The sequence below is a fragment of the Tachyglossus aculeatus genome, chromosome 10 (assembly GCF_015852505.1).
Source record: "Tachyglossus aculeatus isolate mTacAcu1 chromosome 10, mTacAcu1.pri, whole genome shotgun sequence".
Classification (NCBI taxonomy): domain Eukaryota; kingdom Metazoa; phylum Chordata; class Mammalia; order Monotremata; family Tachyglossidae; genus Tachyglossus; species Tachyglossus aculeatus.
In genome coordinates, this window is record NC_052075.1 from 51511539 (window position 1) to 51532738 (window position 21200).

The 21200-nt window shown below is 53.8% G+C and overlaps 1 protein-coding gene across 3 annotated transcripts; it reads left to right on the top strand.

Annotated features, from left to right (window-relative positions):
• Positions 1-459: 459 nt before the first annotated feature.
• On the top strand, positions 460-21172 carry CPT1C (carnitine palmitoyltransferase 1C). Of its 3 annotated transcripts, none has more exons than XM_038752698.1 (19): positions 460-570; positions 2542-2702; positions 3669-3808; positions 5763-5937; positions 7197-7298; positions 9144-9281; positions 10863-10940; positions 13156-13263; positions 13439-13523; positions 15390-15585; positions 15705-15890; positions 17131-17236; positions 18135-18251; positions 18974-19138; positions 19527-19661; positions 19796-19948; positions 20216-20329; positions 20461-20553; positions 20842-21172. In XM_038752698.1, the coding sequence occupies exons 2-19, from the start codon at positions 2562-2564 to the stop codon at positions 20995-20997; spliced, it is 2388 nt and encodes a 795-aa protein (XP_038608626.1). In that variant the 5' UTR covers positions 460-570; positions 2542-2561; the 3' UTR covers positions 20998-21172. The 3 variants fall into 3 exon arrangements, with proteins under 3 accessions (XP_038608626.1, XP_038608628.1, XP_038608627.1); XM_038752700.1 differs by having other exon boundaries at positions 5766-5937; XM_038752699.1 differs by lacking the exon at positions 460-570 and adding an exon at positions 909-971.
• The last annotated feature ends 28 nt before the right edge of the window (positions 21173-21200 follow it).

Consider the following 21200-nt stretch of genomic DNA (forward strand, 5'->3'; position numbering starts at 1 on the left):
ACAGTCTAGAAGCAGCATGGCCTAGTGGAAAGAGCCCGGGCTTTGGAGTCCGAGGTCATGGGTTCGAATCCCGACTCCGCCACATGTCTGCTGTGTGACCTTGGGCAAGTCACTTCACTTCTCGGAGCCTCCGTTCCCTCATCTGTAAAATGGGGATGAAGACTGTGAGCCCCACGTGGGACAACCTGATCACCTGGTATCCCCCCCAGCGCTTAGAACAGTGCTTTGCACATAGTAAGCGCTTAACAAATGCCATCATCATTATTATTATTGTTAGAAGGGGGAGACAGACAACAAGACAAACCCCCCGGCCATTGCTCTGGTCCTCTGTGTTCCCGCCCACTCCCGATTTAACCTCCTTTCCCAGCAGCGCCTGGGGGATGAGCCAAACTGGGATGGAGGAGAGCGGGTAGGATGGAGAGCAGCGGGTAGGATGGAGAGCAGCGGGTAAGGATGGAGGAGAGCGGGTAGGATGGAGGAGAGCGGGTAGGACGGAGACCGTTTACTCCCCCAGCTCAGGCAGGGCCAGAGGAGCAACCCCCGGGCCTGGGGCGTCGCTGGAAAAAGGAGGTGGGGGCAGGAAAATTGGGGGGCGACTCCTTGGGGGTCCTCAGAGGGGGAGGGGGATGGAGGCGAGGTCGTGGCCTGCGGGACGGGATGATTTCTGAGGCCTGGGTCTTCCCGAGGGGGGAGGCTAGGGCAGGGAAGACCCAGCAAAGAAAGGGTTAACCCGCTCCTCTCCCCACCCATCCCCCTCCCGCATCATCCTCTGTGCGCTCACCTCGCCCGGAGCCCACGTCACCGAAGCCTGGGGAGGGGTGGGGGGCGAGGAAGGGCAGCTGCGGGGCAGCTGCGGGACAGCTGCGGGGAGGGAGGGGAAAGGGTGGGGGGGTGGGGGTCCCTCGGTGAGGCCTGGCCTGGATCCGACCCTGTCCCGGTGCGGCGGCGGCCGAGGCCTGGAATAAACCCAGGTGCGGGGGCCGGGGGCTCTGGAGATGCGGGTTTCGTTGTCCGGGAGAGAGGGAGGGCCCGGGAGAGCTGGGGGGACCCAGGGGAGAGCAGGGGGTCAGGAGGGCTGAGCAGAGACCCGGGGCAGCGGGGGGTCAGGAGGACCGACGGGAGTCCTGGGGGAGCAGGTGGGAGCGGGAGGACTGAGGGGAGCCCTGGGAGAGCAGAGACGTGGGGAAGGGGGGAGCAGGGGGTCAGGAGAAGGACTGTGGAGAGCCAGGGGGAGCAGGGGATTAGGAGGGTTTAGGGGAGCCCTGGGAGAGCAGAGACTCAGGAGGACTGGGGGAGCAGGGGAGAGCAGGGGCTCAGGAGGACTGAAGGGAGCCCGGGAGGCTGGGAACAGGGGCTCAGGAGAACTGAGGGGAGCAGGGGGTCAGGAGGACTGAGCAGAGCCCCAGGGGGTCAGAGGACTGACCGGAGTCCTGGGGGAGCAGAGACTCCGGGACTGAGGGGAGCAGGTGGGAGCAGGTGGACTGAGAGGAGCCCTGGGAGAGCAGAGACTTGGGGAAGGGGGGAGCAGGGGGTCAGGAGGACTGAGGAGAGCCGGGGGAGCAGGGGATTAGGAGGGTTTAGGGGAACCCTGGGAGAGCAGAGACTCAGGAGGACTGGGGGAGCAGGGGAGAGCAGGGGCTCAGGAGGACTGAAGGGAGCCCGGGAGGCTGGGAACAGGGGCTCAGGAGAACTGAGGGGAGCAGGAGGTCAGGAGGACTGAGCAGAGCGCCAGGGGAGCAGGGGGTCAGAGGGCTGACCGGAGTCCTGGGGGAGCAGAGACTCCGGGACTGAGGGGAGCAGGTGGGAGCAGGTGGACTGAGGGGAGCTCTGGGAGAGCAGAGACATGGGGAAGGGGGAGCAGGGGGTCAGGAGGACTGAGGAGAGCCAGGGGGAGCAGGGGATTAGGAGGATTTAGGGGAGCCCTGGGAGAGCAGAGACTCAGGAGGACTGGGGAGCAGGGGAGAGGAGGGGTCAGGAGGACTGAAGGGAGCCTGGGGGTGGGGGGGAGCAGGGAATCAGGAGAACTGAGGGGAGCAGGGGAGAGCAGGGGCTCGGGAAGGCCGAGGGGACCAGGGGAGAGCAGGGGCTCAGGAGGCTTGAGGGGTAGCGGGGACTCCAGAGGATGGAGGGGAGCAGGGGAGAGCTGAGGAGGACTGATGGGCCCGATGCCTGGGCTGGAAACGGGTGGACTCAGGAGTCGGGAATACCTGAGTCAGTGCGAGGCTGGGCTGCCAGGACTCCAGACTGCCCAGGGCCCCGAAGGATGAGGGTCCTGGGGGCATGGACCCCCCGTGGGCCGGAGCTGAGAGTCCAGAAGCCTGGGCCCCTAAGGGGAAGTGGATGGTTGGTTTGGAAAACCGGGATGTGTGGGGTGGCGGGAAGGATGGGGACCCCTGAGTCCGTAGAGTCCCTATCCTGGGAGGAAGGGTACCTGGATCCCTATCTCCCAAGCAGAAGGGTTGCTGACTCTATCTTCCCTCTTTCTCTCCCTCCCTCCCTTCCCCGCTTCATCCTTTCCCGGGCCCCGGTGATACTCTCCAGGATCAGGGATCCAGGCGGCCATGGCTGAAGCCCACCAGGCCGCGGGTTTCCGCTTCTCCGGGTCCCAGGAGGGCTCGGAAGAGGAGTTCCACCACCAGGCCCTGAGAGAGGTCTACCTGTCCGGCCTGCGCTCCTGGAAGAAGCGGATTTCCCACCTCTGGGTGAGGGGTGCTTCCCCCAACCCCCAGTCTCCCCTTCTGACCCCACTGCCCGGACCCTGGCCACCCCCATCTCCAGCAGCCATGGAGGCAGCTGGCATACAGAACGGGAGGCGTAGATAGAGCCTGGGAGTCGGAAGGTCATGGGTTCTAATCACGGCTCCGCCACCTGTCTGCTGTTTGACCTTGGGCCAGTCACTTCCCTTCTCTGGGCTTCAATTACCTCATCTGTAAAATGGGGATAGAGCCTGAGAGCCCCACGTGGGACAGGAACTGTGTCCAGCTGTTTCTCACTGCGGGCAGAGAATGTGTCTGTTCATTGTTGTATTGTAGTCTCCCAAGTGCTTAGTACAGTGCTCTGCAAACAGTAAGTGCGCAATAAATGTGATTGAAAGAATGAATAAATCCACCCCAGCATTTAGTACAGTGCCTGGCACGTAGTAAGTACTTAAGAAATACGACAGTTATTATTATGAGAAGCAGCGTGGCTCAGTGGAAAAGAGCCCGGGCTTTGGAGTCAGAGGTCGTGGGTTCAAATCCCGGCTCTGCCAATTGTCAGCTGTGTGACTTTGGGCAAGTCACTTAATCAATCAATCAATCATATTTATTGAGCGCTTACTGTGTGCAGAGCACTGTACTAAGCGCTTGGGAAGTACAAGTTGGCAACATATAGAGACGGTCCCTACCCAACAGTGGGCTCACAGTCTAAAACTTAACTTCTCTGGGCCTCAGTTACCTCATCTGTAAAATGGGGATGAAGACTGTGAGTCACCCGAGGGGCAACCTGATTGCCTTGTAACCTCCCCTGCGCTTAGAACAGTGCTTTGCACATAGTAAGCGCTTAATAAATGCCCTCGTTATTATCACTATTATTATTATTATTACTGAGCCTCTGTCTCTCCTGCCCGCTTCTCCCTCTCTCTCTCGCTCCCTTGCTCTCTCTCACTTCTCCATCCTCTCCCCCTGCAGTATGGCTTCCTGGCCGGGGTATACCCCGCCAGCCCGCTCAGCTGGCTCTTCCTCTTCCTGGCACTGCAGCTCGCCCCGCTGGTCCAACTGGATCCATCCCTGGGGATGGTGGGAAAGATCAAAGAGCAACTGCCGAGCAGGTGAGCCCGCAACCCCTCCTGGAGCCTCTACCACCCCTTCCCCTCCGTCTCCTCCGTAATTTTCCTCCCCAGTTGGGAAGCAGCACGGCCTAGTGGAAAGAGCTCTGGCCTCGGGGTCATCCCAGCTCTGCCAGTTGTCTGCGGCGTGACCTCGGTCAAGTTCCTTAACTTCTCTGAGCGTGTTTCCTCATCTGTAAAATAGGGATTCAAACCTTGCTCTCCCTCCCCCTTAGACAGTGAACCCCTGGAGCGCCAGGAACGGTGCCCCCCACGACTATCTTGTAACCACTCCGGCGCTTAGTACAGTGCTTGGCACGCAGTAAGCTCTTAACACGTACCACCATTACCATTATTTGAGACCTCACTCTGTGCCGAGCACTGTATCAAGCTCTTTCATTCATTCATTCATTCAATCGTATTTATTGAGCGCTTTGTGCAGAGCACTGTACTAAGCACTTGGGAAGTCCAAGTTGGCAACATATAGAGACGGTCCCAACCCAACAGCGGGCTCACAGTCTAGAAGGGGGGGACGGAGGGTATGAGTCAGAGGTCATGGGTTCAAATCCTGCTTCCGCCAATTGTCCGCTGTGTGACTTTGGGCAAGTCGCTTAACTTCCCTGGGCCTCAGTTCCCTCATCTGTAAAATGGGGATTAAGACTGTGAGCCCCCGTGGGACAACCTCGATCAACTTATAACCTCCCCAGCGCTTAGAACAGTGCTCTGCAAATAGTCAGCGCTTAATAAATGCCATCATCATTATTATTATTATTATTATACACATGATCCCTGCCCTCAAGGAGCTCCAGAAAGTGCTTAATAAATACCACTATTATTATTATCAATAAAGCAATAGTATTTGATGATTTACTGTGTGCAGAACACTATGCTGAGTGCTTGGAAGAGTATAATAATAATCATTGTGCTATTTGTTAAGCACTTACTAAGTGCTAAGCACTGTACTAAGTGTTGTTGGTAGAGGCAAGATAAATCAGGTTCCAGATGAAGCTATGTAAGTACCTAAACCAATGCCACTATTATTAGTCTCTATCAATCAATTAATGGTATTTGTGAGCTTACTCTGTGCAGAGCACTGTACTGAGTGCTTGGGAGAGTGCCATACAATAGATTTGGTAGGCTTAATCCCTGCCCTAAATAATAATAATAATAATAATAATGGCATTTATTAAGCGCTTACTATGTGCAAAGCACTGTTCTAGGCTTTGTAAGGGCTTAGTAAACACCACTATTATCTATCAATCAATAGTATTTATTATTATGTAATGGTAATAATTGTGGTATCTGTTAAGTAGTGACTATGTGCCAGGCGCTATATTTGAGAGTTTACTATCTGCAGAGCACTGTGCTGAACGCTTGGGAGAGTGCTGTCTGATAGATTGATTCCCAGACTGAGCCCCCCTCCTTCCTCTCCCCCTCTCCATCCTCCCCGCCTTACCTCCTTCCCTTCCCCACAGCACCTGTATATGTGCTTGTACATATTTATTACTCTATTTATTTTACTTGTACATATCTATTCTATTTATTTTATTTTGTTAGTATGTTTGGTTTTGTTCTCTGCCTCCCCCTTCTAGACTGTGAGCCCACTGTTGAGTAGGGACTGTCTCTCTATGTTGCCATCTTGTACTTCCCAAGCTCTTAGTCCAGTGCTCTGCACACAGTAAGCGCTCAATAAATGCAATTGATTGATTGATTTGGTAGACTGGAACCCTGTCATTCAGTCATTTCATTCAATTGTATTTATTGAGCGCTGTGTGCAGAACATTGTACTAAGCACTTGGGAGAGTTCAATACCATAAGAAACACACATTTCCTGCCCACAACGAGCTTACAGTCTTGGGGGGGGGGGAGTCAATAAAAATCGCTAAATGACAGATAGGTCCTCAAGAAGCTTCCAGCCCAGCCCCCCGTCTCTCCCCTCCGTTTGGGGTCTCCCCAGCAGGGAGCCGCTTCTGGATGGGTTCTGGGGGGCCGTGGCGTCCGGCCTCTTCGCCACGGGGCTGTGGCTATTGCTGATCCTGACGCTCCGCATGGCTCTGCGGCTGCTCCTGTCTTACCACGGCTGGATCTACGAGTCCCACGGTCACGTCTCCACCACCACCAAGGCCTGGCTGGTATGGACGGGGGGCTGGGGCGTGCGGGAGGGGGCTGCCGGGGAGAGCCAGAGCTTTGGGGAGGAGAGGGGCCCGCCCATATGGCCGTGACATAAATGAAACTGCCCAAGTATCAAGTCTTCAGCCAGCCTGTTATCCTTTCGATTCAGTTCTTCCGTGTCCCGATACGTTCAGCGTAAAACCATCACTCATTTGATCATTTGTACAATATTCTGGGAGGACCCCAGAGAGGGTAACGTCGTCGTGCGGCACGAAGAGTTTGGTCTCTGGCTTGGTGAGACCTGATTGATGTAGATCAGTCGATCAATCAGTAGGATTTATTGAGCGCGGGACTGTGAGCCCCAGATGTGTATTTTCTCCCAGCGCTCTGCTTAGTGCTCTGCACACAGTAAGCGCTTAATAAATACTATAAGTACAACTGCCTATTGGGCAGAGAGCACTTTTCTAAAAGTGTGGGAGGGGACGACGGAGTGGGTAAATAAGATCTCTGCCCTCAAGGAGCTTTATACTCTAGCAGGGAGGACAGACCCTGAAAGAAATTAGAGGTAGGAAGAAGAAGGGCAAGGCAAGACGTATATGAGTTAATACTTCATCATCAATCGTATTTATTGAGCACTTACTATGTGCAGAGCACTGTACTAAGTGCTTGGGAAGTACAAATTGGCAACATATAGAGACGGTCCCTACCCAACAGTGGGCTCACAGTCTAAAAGATAATTTAATTACTTAATACTTAAGTAATAGGTTATGGAAACAGCACGGCCTAGTGGGTAGAGCCCGGGCCTGAGAGTCAGAAGGTCATGGGTTCTAATCCTGTTTCTGCCCCTTATCTGATCTGTGACCTTGGGTAAGTCACTTCACTTCTCAGTTCCCTCATCTGTGAAATGGGGATTAAGATTGCGAGCTCCATGTGGGACAGGGACTGTGTCCAACCCGATTATCTTGTATCTATCCCAGCGCTTAGAACAGTGCCTGGCACATAGCGCTTAACAAATACCATAATTAAGCTTCTAGCGTACTCTCCCAAGCGCTTAGTACAGTGCTCGGCACACAGTAAATGCTCAATTAATACGCTTGATTGATCGTAGACAGGGTGTGTCTTGCTGGGCTTCGGAGGAGAATCTGGAGGGGGATTCCAGGGTTGGAATTAGGGGAGGAGAGGGAATCACGGGGAATCACGGGGCGGGAGGGATTCGATGGGGTCTTGGGGATGGGCGGGAGTCAAGCTAAGCGCGGACCCCTGCCTTGCCCTCCACCAGGCGTTGGTGAAGATTTTCTCCGGGAGAAAGCCGATGCTCTACAGTTTCCAGGGCTCTCTGCCCCGGCTTCCCGTCCCTGCCGTGCAAGATACCGTGCAGAGGGTGAGCGAGGGGGGCGTTGGGTGTGGGCCACCGGTCTGCTGGGTGACCCTGGCCAAGTCACGTCACTTCTCTGGGCCTCGGTTACCTGGCCTGGGGGATAGAGCCTGCGCCTGGGAGTCAGAAGATCGTGGGTTCCAATCCCAGCTCTGCCACTTGCCTGCTGTGTGACCTCGGGGAAGTCACTTCACTTCTCTGGGCCTCAGTTCTCTCATCTGTAAAATGGGAATTAAGACTGGGAGCCCCGTGTGGGACTAGGGACTGTGTCCAACCTGATTAGCTTCTATCTACCCCAGCCTGGCACATAGTAAGGGCTGAACAAGTACCATTATTATTATAATCTGTACAATGGGAATCAAGACTTTGAGCCCTATGGGGGACATGGACTGTGTCCAACTTAACTTATCTGAGAAGCAGTGTGGCTCAGTGGAAAGAGCCTGGGCTTTGGAGTCAGGGGTCATGGGTTCAAATCCCGGCTCCGCCACTTGTCAGCTGTGTGACTTTGGGCAAATCACTTCTCTGTGCCTCAGTTCCCTCATCTGTAAAATGGGGATTAAGACTGTGAGCCCCCCGTGGGACAACCTGATCACCTTGTAACCTCCCCAGTGCTTAGAACAGTGCTTTGCACATAGTAAGCACTTAATAAAAGCCATCATTATTATATTATTATTATCCTGGCTCCGCCACTTGTCAGCTGTGTGACTTTGGGCAAGTCACTTCTCTGTGCCTCAGTTACCTCATCTGAAAAATGGGGATTAAGACTGTGAGCCCCCTGTGGGACAACCTGATCACCTTGTAACCTCCCCAGCGCTTAGAACAGTGCTTTGCCCATAGTAAGCACTTAATAAATGCCATCATTATTAATCAATCAATCGTATTTATTGAGCGCTTACTATGTGCAGAGCACTGTACTAAGCGCTTGGGAAGTACAAATTGGCATCACATAGAGACAGTCCCTACCCGATAGTGGGCTCACAGTCTAAAAGGGGGAGACAGAGAACAGAACCAAACATACCAACAAAATAAAATAAGTAGGATAGAAATGTACAAGTAAAATAAATAAATAAATAAATAAACAGAGTAATAAATATGTACAACCATATATACATATATACAGGTGCTGTGGGGAGGGGAAGGCGGTAAGGCGGGGGGATGGAGAGGGGGACGAGGGGGAGAGGAAAGAAGGGGCTCAATCTGGGAAGGCCTCCTGGAGGAGGTGAGCTCTCAGGAGGGCCTTGAAGGGAGGAAGAGAGCATAATTATTAGTATTATTATACCTACCAGCGCATCATACAGTGCCTGGTAGGTAGTAAACGTGTACCAAATACTATTAAAAAAGGAGAATTAGGGGGAGGGGAGTGATTGAGAGGCGGGGGGAGGTGAGGAGGGTTGGGGTGTGATGGAGGGGACCGATGAGGTCTTCCCCTTCTAGACTGTGAGCCCGCTGTTGAGTAGGGACCGTATCTCTATAATAATAATAATACTAATAATAATAATAATAATGATGGCATTTGTTAAGCGTTTACTATGTGCAAAGCACTGTTCTAAGCGCTGGGGGGATACAATGGGATCAAGTTGTCCCACGTGGGGCTCACAGTCTTAATCCCCATTTTACAGATGAGATAACTGAGGCTCAGAGAAGTCAAGTGACTTGCCCAAGGTCACACAGCAGACATGTGGCGGAGCCAGGATTCGAACCCATGAACTCGGACTCCAAAGCCCGGGCTCTTTCCACTGAGCCATGCTGCTCCTCTATGTTGCCAACTTGTACTTCCCGAGCGCTTGGTCCAGTGCTCTGCACACAGTAAGCGCTCAATAAAGACGATTGAATGAATGAATGTGCCCACAGTACCTGGAGTCGGTCCGGCCCCTGCAGACGGACGAAGGCTTCGAGCGGACGGTGACCCTGGCCCAAGCCTTCCAGCGCAAGGAAGCCCCCCGCCTGCAGTGGTATCTCCGCCTCAAGTCTTGGTGGGCCGCCAATTACGTGAGTCTGCCCCCACCCACCCTCCTGCCCCGCTCCCTGCTTTGAGCTCCGCCACTTCTCTTAGCCCCATATAATAATAATAATAATAATGGCATTTATTAAGCCCTTACTATGTGCAAAGCACTGTTCTAAGCGCTGGGGAGGTTACAAGGTAATCAGGTTGTCCCACGGGGGCCTCACAGTTTTAATCCCCATTTTACAGATGAGGGAACTGAGGCCGAGAGAGAAGTGAAGTGACTTGCCCAAAGCCACACAGCGGACAGTCGGCAGAGCCGGGATTTGAACCCCTGACCTCTGACTCCAAAGCCCGGGCTCTTTCCACTGAGCCACGATGCTTCTCATAATATTGATGGTATTTGTTAAGCGCTTACTAGGTGCCAGCCACTGTACTAAGTGCTGGATTGTTGTTGCCAATTTGTACTTCCCAAGCGCTTAGTACAGTGCTCTGCACATAGTAAGCACTCAGTAAATACGATTGATGATGATGATGATGGGGTGGCTACAAGCAAAGTGAGTTGGACACAGTCCCTGTCCCCATGTGGGGGTCACCGTCTCAATCTCCATTTTACAGATGAGGTCACTGAGGCTCAGGGAATAATAATAATAATAACGATGGTATTTGTTAAGCACTTACTAGGTGCCAGGCACTGTACTAAGCGCTGGGGTGGCTACAAGCAAATTGAGTGGGACACAGTCCCTGTCCCCATGTGGGGGATTTTACAGATGATGATGATGATGGTATTTGTTAAGCGCTTACTACGTGCAAAGCACTGTTCTGAGAGCTGGGGAGGTTACAATCAATCAATCAATCAATCATATTTATTGAGCGCTTACTGTGTGCAGAGCACTGTACTAAGCGCTTGGGAAGTACAAGTTGGCAACATATAGAGACGGTCCCTACCCAACAGTGGGCTCACAGTCTAGAAGACTAGAAGTCTACGAGGTGATCAGGTTGTCCCACGGGGGGCTCACAAGTTTTAATCCCCATTTTACAGATGAGGGAACTGAGGCCCAGAGAAGTGAAGTGACTTACCCAAAGTCACACAGCTGACAGTTGGCGGAGCCGGAATTCGAACTCGCGACCTCTGACTCCAAAGCCCGGGCTCTTTCCACTGAGCCACGCTACTTCAGATGAGGTCACTGAGGCCCAGGGAATAATAATAATAATAATGATGGCATTTGTTAAGCGCTTACTAGGTGTCAAGCACTGTTCTAAGTGCCGAGCACTGTTCTAAGGGAAGTGACTTGTCCAGGGTCACACAGCGGACAAGTGGCGGAGTCAGGATTGGAAGCCATGAGTCAGCAGACTACGAGGCCTGGGCTGTAGCCACTAGGCCATGCTGCTTCTCTTTAGACTGTGAGCCCACTCTTGGGTAGGGACTATCTCTCTATGTTGCCAACTTGGACTTCCCAAGCACTTAGTACAGTGCTCTGCACACAGTAAGCGCTCAATAAATACGATTGATTGATTGATTAATTGATTCTCTTAGCCCCACCCGCCCGGCCCTCTGCTTTGAGCCCCCCGCCTCGGAGAGACCCCCCACCCACCTGTATTTTTCCCTCTTCCCCTTCCCGTGACAGGTGAGTGACTGGTGGGAGGAGTTCGTGTATCTTCGAGCCCGCAGCCCTCTCATGGTCAACAGCAACTACTATGTCATGGTGAGGAGGTCCGGGAGAAGGGAGGGGAAAGCTAATCAATCAATCCATCAATCAATCCATGCTATTCATCAATCAATCAGTCGTATTTATGGAGCACTTACCGGGCGCAGAGCACCGTTCTAAGCGCTTGGGAGAGTACACTATCACAAAATACCAAAATACGTTCCCTGCCTGCAGTAAGCAGTGGCTTGAGAGCTTACTATGTGCAGATCGCTGTACTAAGCACTTGGGAGAGTAATAATAATAATAATAATAGCATTTATTAAGTGCTTACTATGCGCAAAGCACTGTTCTTAGCACTGGGGAGGATACAAGTTGATCAGGTTGTCCCACGAGGGGCTCACAGTCTTAATCCCCATTTGACAGGTGAGGGAACTGAGGCCCAGAGAAGTTAAGTGACTTGCCCAGAGTCACACAGCTGACAAGCGGCGGAGCAGGGATTTGAACCCATGACCTCTGACTCCCAAGCCCGGGCTCTTTCCACTGAGCCACGCTGCTTCTATAACAAAATAACAAGATAAATTCCCTGCCTACAATAAGCAGTCTTGAGTGCTTACTATGTTCAAAGCACTGTACTTAGTGCAACAGAAGGATCAGACACGTTCCCCGACCTTACAGCCCAGGGACAGACTTTCATATAAATAAATAATTTATAATATATAATTTAAAGATGCGTACATAAGTGCTGGTTGGAGCAAATATCAGATTCCCAAAGGTCACGGATTTGAGTGCACAGACGATGCAGAAGGGAGGGAGGGCTGGGGAAAACAGGGCTTAATTGGGGAAGGCCACTTGGAGGAGATGAGACCTTAATAATGCCTTGAAGTTGGAGAGGGGGGTAGTCTGGCGATCATGGAAGGGGAGGGAATTCCAGTCCAGAGGCAGAACTTGGGAAAGGGGTCGGTGGTGAGAAAGATCATCATCATCATCATCAATCGTATTTATTGAGCGCTTACTATGTGCAGAGCACTGTACTAAGCGCTTGGGAAGTACAAATTGGCAACGTATAGAGACAGTCCCTACCCAACAGTGGGCTCACAGTCTAAAATGGGGAGACAGAGAACAAAACCAAACATACTAACAAAATAAAATAAATAGAATAGATATGTACAAATAAAATAAATAAATAAATAAATAAATAAATAGAGTAATAAATATGTACAAACATATATACATACATACAGGTGCTGTGGGGAAGGGAAGGAGGTAAGATGGGGGGATTGGGGCACTGAGGAGCCAAGTGTGGAGGCTGGGCTGGAGTAGAAATCAGTGAGGGAAGGTAGGAGGGGGAGAACTGAGGTTTGGAGTGCTTCAAAGCTGACGATAAGGAACTTCTGTTTGATGCGGAGGTGGATGGGTGGCCATTGGAGGTTCTTGAGGAGAGAGGAAAAGTGGAAGGGACATTTTTGTTGAAAAATGATCCGTGCAACAGAGAGAAGTCTTGCCTGGAGTTGGGGGGAGAGAGGAAGCCAGGAGGTCAGCAAGGAGGCAGATGGGATAGGAGAAGCTTGGATCAGCGTGGTAGCAATTTGGATGGATAGGTAAGGATGGATTTTAGCAATGCTGCGAAGGCAGAACCGAGTGGAATTGGTGCCGGATTGAATATGTGGGTTAGATCAAGCAGTCGTATTTATTGAGTGCTTATTGTGTGCAGAGCACTGTACTAAGTGCTTGGGAGAGTACAAAATAACAGAGTTCATAGGCTTTCTGCCCCTAAGGAGTCACCAGACTAGATGGGGAGACACCTAATAAATTACAGATATGGACAGAAGTGCTGTGGGGCTGAAGGTGGGGTGGAATATCAACTTCCTAAAGGGAGCAGATCCAAAGAAATGAGTATTATTATTTATATTAATGTCTGTCTCCCCCTCAAGACTGTAAGCTCTCTGTGGCCAGGGAGTGTGTTTGTTTATTGTTTTATTGTTGTATTGTACTCTCCCAAGCACTTAGTGTAGTGGTCTGTGCACAATAATTATGATTGATTGACTGATAATGAAGAAAGGAGAGGATGAGGAAATGAAGGCTTAGTGGGGGAATGTCCGCATGTGTGATTTATTTGATGTTGCGGTTTCTGGACTGTCCATCGGCCATCTCCACTGTGGTTCACCTGCTCAAACTGCTTATGTGGATAAGTTAATATGGATAATTGGGAGTTGAGCGTGTGGATCCAGGAATGTCACTCTAAATCCCTATCCTTCTGCCCCCGCGCCTCCAGGATTTCCTCTACGTCAACCCGACCCGGCTCCAGGCCGCTCGGGCCGGGAACGCCGTCCACGCCATGTTGCTGTATCGCCGGCGGCTCAACCGGCAGGAGATCCAACCTGTGAGAGGGGGAGAGGAGGAGGAGGAGGGAGGAGAAGGCCCAGAGGAAGCCAGGGAGGAGCTCGGAGTAGGAGGGAATGGGGTTGAGGGTGGCACCGGAAGATGGAGAGCGGGAGAGGAGGGCGAGAGGGGAGCCAGGGATGCTGCTGACCCCCTCCCTGTCTCCCCTCTGGCAGATGATGCTCGCCGGGTGCCTCCCCACCTGCTCCGCGCAGTATGAACGGATGTTCAACACTACACGGATTCCGAGGCTCGGGACGGGTGAGAGGAACTGAGCACCCACCCATCAATCAATCAATCAATCAATCAATCATATTTATTGAGCGCTTACTGTGTGCACAGCACTGTACTAAGCGCTTGGGAAGTCCAAGTTGGCAACGTATAGAGACAGTCCCTACCCAACAGTGGGCTCACAGTCTAGAAGGGGGAGACAGAGAAGAAAACCAAACATATTAACAAAATAAAATAGAATAGATAGGCACAAGTAAAATAAATAAATAAATAGAGTAATAAATATGTACAAACATATATACATATATACAGGTGCTGTGGGGAAGGGAAGGAGGTAAGACGGTGGGGATGGAGAGGGGGACGAGGGGGAGAGGATGGAGGGGGCTCAGTCTGGGAAGGCCTCCTGGCCATCAAACACACACACACACACACACACACACACACACACACACACACACTAATGATGGCATTTATTAAGCGCTTACTATGTGCAAAGCACTGTTCTAAGCGCTGGGGAAGTTACAAGGTGATCAGGTTACCCCACGGGGGGCTCACAGTCTTAATCCCCATTTTCCAGATGAGGTAACTGAGGCACAGAGAAGTTGTGACTTGCCCAAAGTAGCACAACTGACAAGTGGCGGAGCTGGGATTTGAACCCATGACCTGTGACTCCAAAGCCCGGGCTCTTTCCACTGAGCCACGCTGCACATGCACACAATCTCTCTCTCTCTCACACACACACACACACACACACACACACACACAACACACACACTCTCTCTCTCTCCCCCCCATCTCTCTGTCTCTCCCCGTCTCTCTCTGTCTCTCTGCCTCTCTCCCCCTCACTGACCCTGCCCTACTTCCAGCCCTTCCCTGCAGGGTCCTTGTCTGGTTCCCATTGGCACCCTTTTCCTTTTTCCCAGTGCTTAGAACAGGCTCTGCAGGCAGTGAGCACTTAATAAGTAAACATTACCATTACCACTACTACTACTATTACTTCCAGCACTTAGTACAGCTCTCGGCACATAGTAAGCACTTAACAAATACCATAATTATCATTACTACGACAACTTTTTCCCAGTGCTTAGAACGCGCTCTGCAGACAATGAGCACTTAATAAATTAATACTACTATTACTTCTAGCACGTAGTAAGCACTTAACAAATACCATAATTATTATTACTACGACTCCTACTACTGCAAGAATGATCAGACTCCACCCCTCCCTAACTGTGCTCTGCCCCAACCCCTCTTGATCTGGCTCTTCCCCCTCTCTTTGGCTCCTTCTCCTCCTCCCCAGCCCCACCCCTTCTGTCCCCTGCCCTCTTTCTCATTCATTAATTCATTCACTCGTATTTACTGAGCACTTACTGTGTGCAGAGCACTGGACTAACCTCTTGGGAAGTCCAAGTTGGCAACATAGTCCCTACCCAACGACTGGCTCACAGTCTAGGAGGGGGAGACAGACAACAAAACAAAACATGTGGACAGGTGACAAGTCGTCAGAACAAACAGAATTAAAGCCAAATGCACATCATTAACAAAAGTAAATAGAATAGTTGATATGTACAAGTAAAATAAATAGAGAAATCATCATCATCATCAATCGTATTCATTGAGCGCTTACTACGTGCAGAGCACTGTACTAAGCGCTTGGGAAGTACAAATTGGCAACATATAGAGACAGTCCCTACCCAACAGTGGGCTCACAGTCTAAAAGAGAAATCTGTACAAACATATAGATAGGTGCTTTGGGGAGGGGAAGGAGGTAGGGCGGGGGGAATGGGGAGGAGAACAGGAGGACTCAAGTCTCCCATTCCGCTCCCCCATCCACTGGCTCTGCCGTCTTCTCCTTGCCTCCCCAACTACCCCGTCTTCTCGGGCCCGGGTCCCCAGACACCCTCCAGCACCGTCGGGACAGCCAACACATCGCTGTATTCCATCGGGGACGCTTCTACCGCGTGGGCCTCTACTCTGCCGGACGCCTGCTGCCTCCCAGGGCCCTGGAGCAGCAATTCCAGAGGATCCTCGATGATCCGACCCCACCCCGCCCCGGAGAGGAGCATCTGGGCGCCCTGACCGCCGCTCCCAGGTGATGGGGGGCCCGGGTCGGCGGCCGGGGACTGGGTGGGGAAGGGGCCGGAAATGGTGGGGAGAGACAGTGGGGGAGGCAGGAGGAGGGTGGTCTCAAACCCTTGTCGCCCACCGCAGGGACACCTGGGCCCAGACTCGTTCGGCTCTTTGGGTCGGGGGCTCCCAGAAGGCGCTGGCGGCCGTGGAGGAGGCCGCCTTCTTCGTCACTTTAGACGACTCGGCCCAGGGGCTGCGGCCGGAGGAGCCGGTCACCTCCCTGGACAAGTACGCCAAAGCCCTGCTGCACGGGAAGGCCCACGATCGGTGAGACTCGCCCCTTCCCGCCCCTCCCTCACCCCCTTCATCGCCATCGTCATCGTCATTGTCGAGGGCGGGGGCTGGAGCCCGCTGCGCGCCGTAAATGTTAATAATAATAATAATAGCAGTATTTCTTAAGTGCTTACAATCCCCATTTTACAGATGAGGGAACTGAGAAGTGAAGCGACTCGCCCAGCTTCACAGAGCAGACAGGCGGCGGAGCCGGGATCAGAACCCATGACCTTCTGACTCCAAGGCTCGGGCTCTATCCACTAAGCCACTCTGCTAACCATGTGTCAAGTGCTGGGAAAGAGAGAATGAACCAGTCAGATACAATCCTTGTCCCATACAGGCTCACCATCTAAGTAGGAGGGAGAGCAGCCATTGAATCCTCACTTTACAGATGAGGGAACGGAGGCACAGAGAAATGAAGCGACTTGCCCAAGGTCACACAGCAGACAAGTAGTGGAGCTGGGATTAGAACCCAGGCTTCTGACTCGCAGGCCCGTGCTCTATCCCCTGGGCCACGCTGCTTCTCTAAAGACGTGGTCCCTGCCCGCTGGGAGTTTCCAGGCTAATAATAATTGTGGAATTTGTTAAATGCCAAGTGCTGTACTAAGCGCTGGGGTAGAGACAAGCTAAACGGATCAGACTTCCCTGTCTCACATGGGGCTCACAGTTTCTTCTTTCCCTTCTCCTGTCTTCCCTCTCCCTCCTTCAGTCCCTGTCTCCTCCTCTCGGTTTACTGTTCTTCTGAGATTCATTCATTCATTCATTCCATCGTTTTTATTGAGAGCTTACTGTGTGCAGAGCACTGTACTAAGCGCTTGGGAAGTACAAGTTGGCAGCATATAGAGACGGTCCCTACCCAGCAACAGGCTCACAGTCTAGAAGTCCAGCTGAGAACCCCCAGCTCCCCCAAACTGCGGCCTTTGCCTGCTCACCGGGTCTCTCCTTCTTTGTTCCTCACTTCCTTCATCCCCTCTGACTCTTCCCTGCAAATCCTGGCCAGATCCTGGCTCCCTCTCCCCGCCACACCCCACCCAGCAGGAGATTTTAGAAAAAAGACCCCAGTTAGGGCAGTTAACCGAGGATCCTGGAGCGAACACAGTCCCGGAGCCAGGGACAGGAGGAAGGGGAGGAGCAGGGCAGCCCACCCCCTCGAGCACAGCTCCCCCGTGTCCCCCCCGCCCCCCGACTTCGGCCCGGTCCCCGCTCCCCGCTCTGACACTCTGCCTTCTCCCAGGTGGTACGACAAGTCATTCACCCTCATCATCTTCACCAACGGGAAGATGGGACTGAATGTGGAGCATTCGTGGGCTGATGCCCCCGTGGTGGGGCACATGTGGGAGGTAATGGAGACGGGCGAGGGCCCTGAGGGCAGGGAGAGGACGGGGTTCGACTAAGACCAGCCGGCTCCCCAATCCCCCACGGCCTCCAGGTGCCCTGGCCACCGGGTCTCTCTGCCAATCCACCGTGGCCTCCGGGTCACAGGAATTGTTGTTATATGGTACTCTCCCAAGCGCTTAGTGCAGTGGTTTGCGCACAGTAAGCGCTCAGTTAATATGACTGAATGAATGAATGTCAGCCAATAATAATAATAATTAAGGTTTTTGTTAAGCCTGGAGCCCTTCTGGAGTGGCTGACCTCTCAGCCACTTTGGCTTCTAGATCTACCAGTCAACCCGACTTGGCCACCGGGTCTCTCTGCCAATCCACCGTGGCCTCCGGGTCACAGGAATCGTTGTTATATGGTACTCTCCCAAGCGCTTAGTACAGTGGTTTGCACACAGTAAGCGCTCAGTTAATACGATTGAATGAATGAATGTCAGCCAATAATAATAATAATAATTATGGTTTTTGTTAAGCATCTACCATGTGCCAAGCACTGTACTAAGCTCTGGGGTAGATACAAGATAATCCGGTTGTGCACAGCCCCTGTCCGACATAGGGCTCCTGGTCTTCATCCCTATTTTACACAAGAGGGAACTGAGGCCCAGAGAAAGGAAGTGACTTGTCCAAGGTCACACGGCAGACAAGTAGAGGAGCTGGGATTAGAACCCAGGTCCTTGTAACTCCCAGGCCCGTGCTCTATCCACTAGTCCACGCTGCTTCTCAATCCAATCCGATCGAGCCTGTCGCTACGCCAGCCCTGGCCACCGTCATGAATGCCTGGGGTTGGGGAATGGTAAGCAGAGGGGCCCGGAAGCTGATTGGGAATTCTGACCCACCCTCCCTCTTTCCCTCCTAGTTCGTTCTGGCCACGGATAGCTTTGATCTAGGCTATTCCTCGGATGGACACTGCTTGGGAAATCCAGACCCCACACTCCCCATCCCCCAGCGCTTAAAATGGAACATTCCTGAGGAGGTGAGCTCCCCACTCCGCCCCTCTCCCAGCCACTTCCCCCCTGCTCCTCCTAGGACTCAGACTCCCTGTCTTCCTGATACCACATAACCTCATGGCCCAGCCCGGTGTTATATCAAACTGCACCGCCTCATGTGATAATAACAACTGTTTTATAAGCAGCATGGCGCAGTGGAGAGAGCACGGAGGTCAGAAGGTCGTGAGTCCTAATCCCGGCTCCGCCACTTGTCTGCTTTGTGACCCTGGGCGAGTCCCTTCACTTCTCTGGGCCCGTTACCTCATCTGAAAAATGGGGATTGAGACCGTGAGCCCCACATGGGACAGGGAACTGTCCAACCCAATTTGCTCGTATCCAGGCCAGTGCTTGGTACAGTGGCTGGAACATAGGAAGCGCTCAACAAATACCACCATCATCATTACTGTTATTGTTATTAAGCTCCTAGGTGCCAAGCACTGTACTAAGCGCTGGGGTAGATTCAAGATCCTCGGGTCGAACGCAGTCCCTGCCCACCCGGGATTTGGGCTCAAAGTAGGAGGGAGATCAGGAACCGAATCCCCATTTTACAGATGAGGAAACTTTCAGGCCTAGAGAAGTGAAATGACTCGCCCAGGGTCACTCAGCAGCCAAGGGGCAGAGCTGGGATTGGGATGCCGACTTCCAGGAGGGTGCTCTACACACTAGGGAGTGCTGCTTCTCCGACCTTGTCCCAAACCCCGTCCCCCAGGTCTTCCCGTCCATCTCCCTGGCCCTCCGCACAGCCCGGGCCCTGGCTGCCGACGTAGACTTTCACACCTTTCCCTTCACCGACTTTGGCAAAAGCCTCATCAAGCGGGCCCGCACCTCACCCGATGCCTTCCTCCAGATTACTCTGCAGCTGGCTCACTTCCGGGTACCAGGGGGTAGAGGGGGTGGGATAATTGCGTATGTGTCTGTTGGGGTGTGTTTGTGGGTGTTGGGGTGGGGGCCGGAGTGTCTAAGAGGAACAGGGTCCCCGAAGAGCTGGAGGCCTCAAGCCAGACACCGGGATTCCCCAAGGGGCAGGCTTGGGATGTGGGGTCCCAGGAGATGGGAGCCCCTAGAAAATGCTCGAACAAATTCCCGGGGCTCGGAATGGAGGGAAGGGGCCCCTGTGACCCGGCTTGGGGAGAAAACCCAGGACCTCGAAAGAAGCATGTGTGGGGGGAGTTGGACAGAGAGGGGTTCAGGGGAAGATGGGGTCCTGCCCCTGCCTGTGCTCATTGTGAGCTTCCCCTTGCCTCCGCCCCGGCCCCCCGCAGGACCAGGGCCATTTCTGCCTGACCTACGAGGCCTCGATGACCCGGATGTTCCGGGAGGGGAGGACGGAGACCGTGAGATCCTGTACGCGAGAATCCTGCGCCTTCGTCCGGGCCATGGAGGATCCGGACCAGAGCGTGAGAGATGGGCTGGAGCGGTTGCTGAGGGGTTGGGGGGGGGAGACAGTCCCTGGGGGGTTGGAGAAGGGCATCCCTTTCACGACTCCCTTCTGCCCCCCTCACAACTCGCCGTTGTGTGCGTCCGCTTCCAGGATGCCCAGCGCCTCTCCCTGTTCCGCATGGCCACGGAGAAGCACCAGGCCCTGTACCGCGCGGCCATGCTGGGGGCCGGAGTTGACCGGCACCTCTTCTGCCTGGCCGTGGTGGCCCGCTTCCTCAACATCAACTCCCCGTTCTTGTCCCAGGTCAGCGGGGAGCGGGGCCGAGGCGGGGCGAGTGGAGGGAGGGAGGCACAGGGGAGAAGTCCGAGGAGGGGACAGCGGGAGGGACCGGAGACCCCGTAACTGTGAACTCGAGGAGAGGAAACGTGCCTGCCAACTCTGTTATACCGTGGTCTCCCAAGCTCCGCACACAGTAAGCGCTCAAATAAATACGGCTGAGGATGAGAGGGAAGCGGAGGGACGTCGGAGGCCGGGGGAGGGTCTGAAGATCCCAGTGTCCCCTCTCCACAGGCACTGTCGGAGCCGTGGCACCTCTCCACCAGCCAGACGCCCATCCAGCAGTCCCAACTGTTCGATCTCAAGAATCGGCCGAACTACGTGTCCTGCGGTGGGGGATTCGGGCCTGTGAGTGCGTGGTGGGGCCGAGGGCCCCGGGGCGGGGACGGACACGTGCGGGTAAGCGGTGAGACCCTGGGTCTGGGTGGGCGGAAGTCTGAGCCCCGACCCCTCCGCCCTGTCCTCCTTACTCGCCCCAGGTGGATGATAAAGGTTATGGAGTTTCCTACATTATCATCGGAGAAGACATGATCAACTTCCACATCTCCTGCAAAGTCTCCTACCCCGAGACGGTGAGAAGTCCCCTTCCCCGTTCCCATCAGCCCTCCAGCGCCCTGAGCCTCCTCTGCCTTCTTCCTCTCCTCGACGTCCTTTCCCTTCTTCCCTTCTTCCCCAGTGGATGGGCCGTGTGTCAGGGGCTGGGGGCACGGGATTCTTGGAAGGGGTACGGACAGAGGCCTGCGGCGGTCGGCGGGGAGACTGCCCGATGTCCGGTCCCTGACGAGAGCAGGAGCCGGGGGAGAGGAGAAGGGGGTGGCCTGGCTTCACAGGGTCCCCTCCATCTCCCCGCACCCCAACAGGACGCCCACCGCTTTGGCCAGAACATCCGGGCTGCCCTGCTGGACATTGCTGCGCTCTTCCAGTTCGGGGAGGAGGCAACCAAGAAGGCAGAGCGCTCCCCGGGGGTGGCACCCCACCTGAAGCCCGCCGGGGAGGCAGGAGCAAAGAGATTCTGACGCCTCCCTTGCTTTCGAGGAGCTGGTCTCCCTTGGGTGTGGGGGTCCCCCACCATCGGGCCCCCCTCCCTTAGATCTCAGGCTTGAACCGGTGGCAACTCCAGCGCTGGGGGACTCCTCGTCAGCTCCTTGGACTCCGCGCCCCCCACCCACCGCCCCCCAATAAAGCGCTGAACCGGCACGTGGGCCTGTCGGGTCGGGGA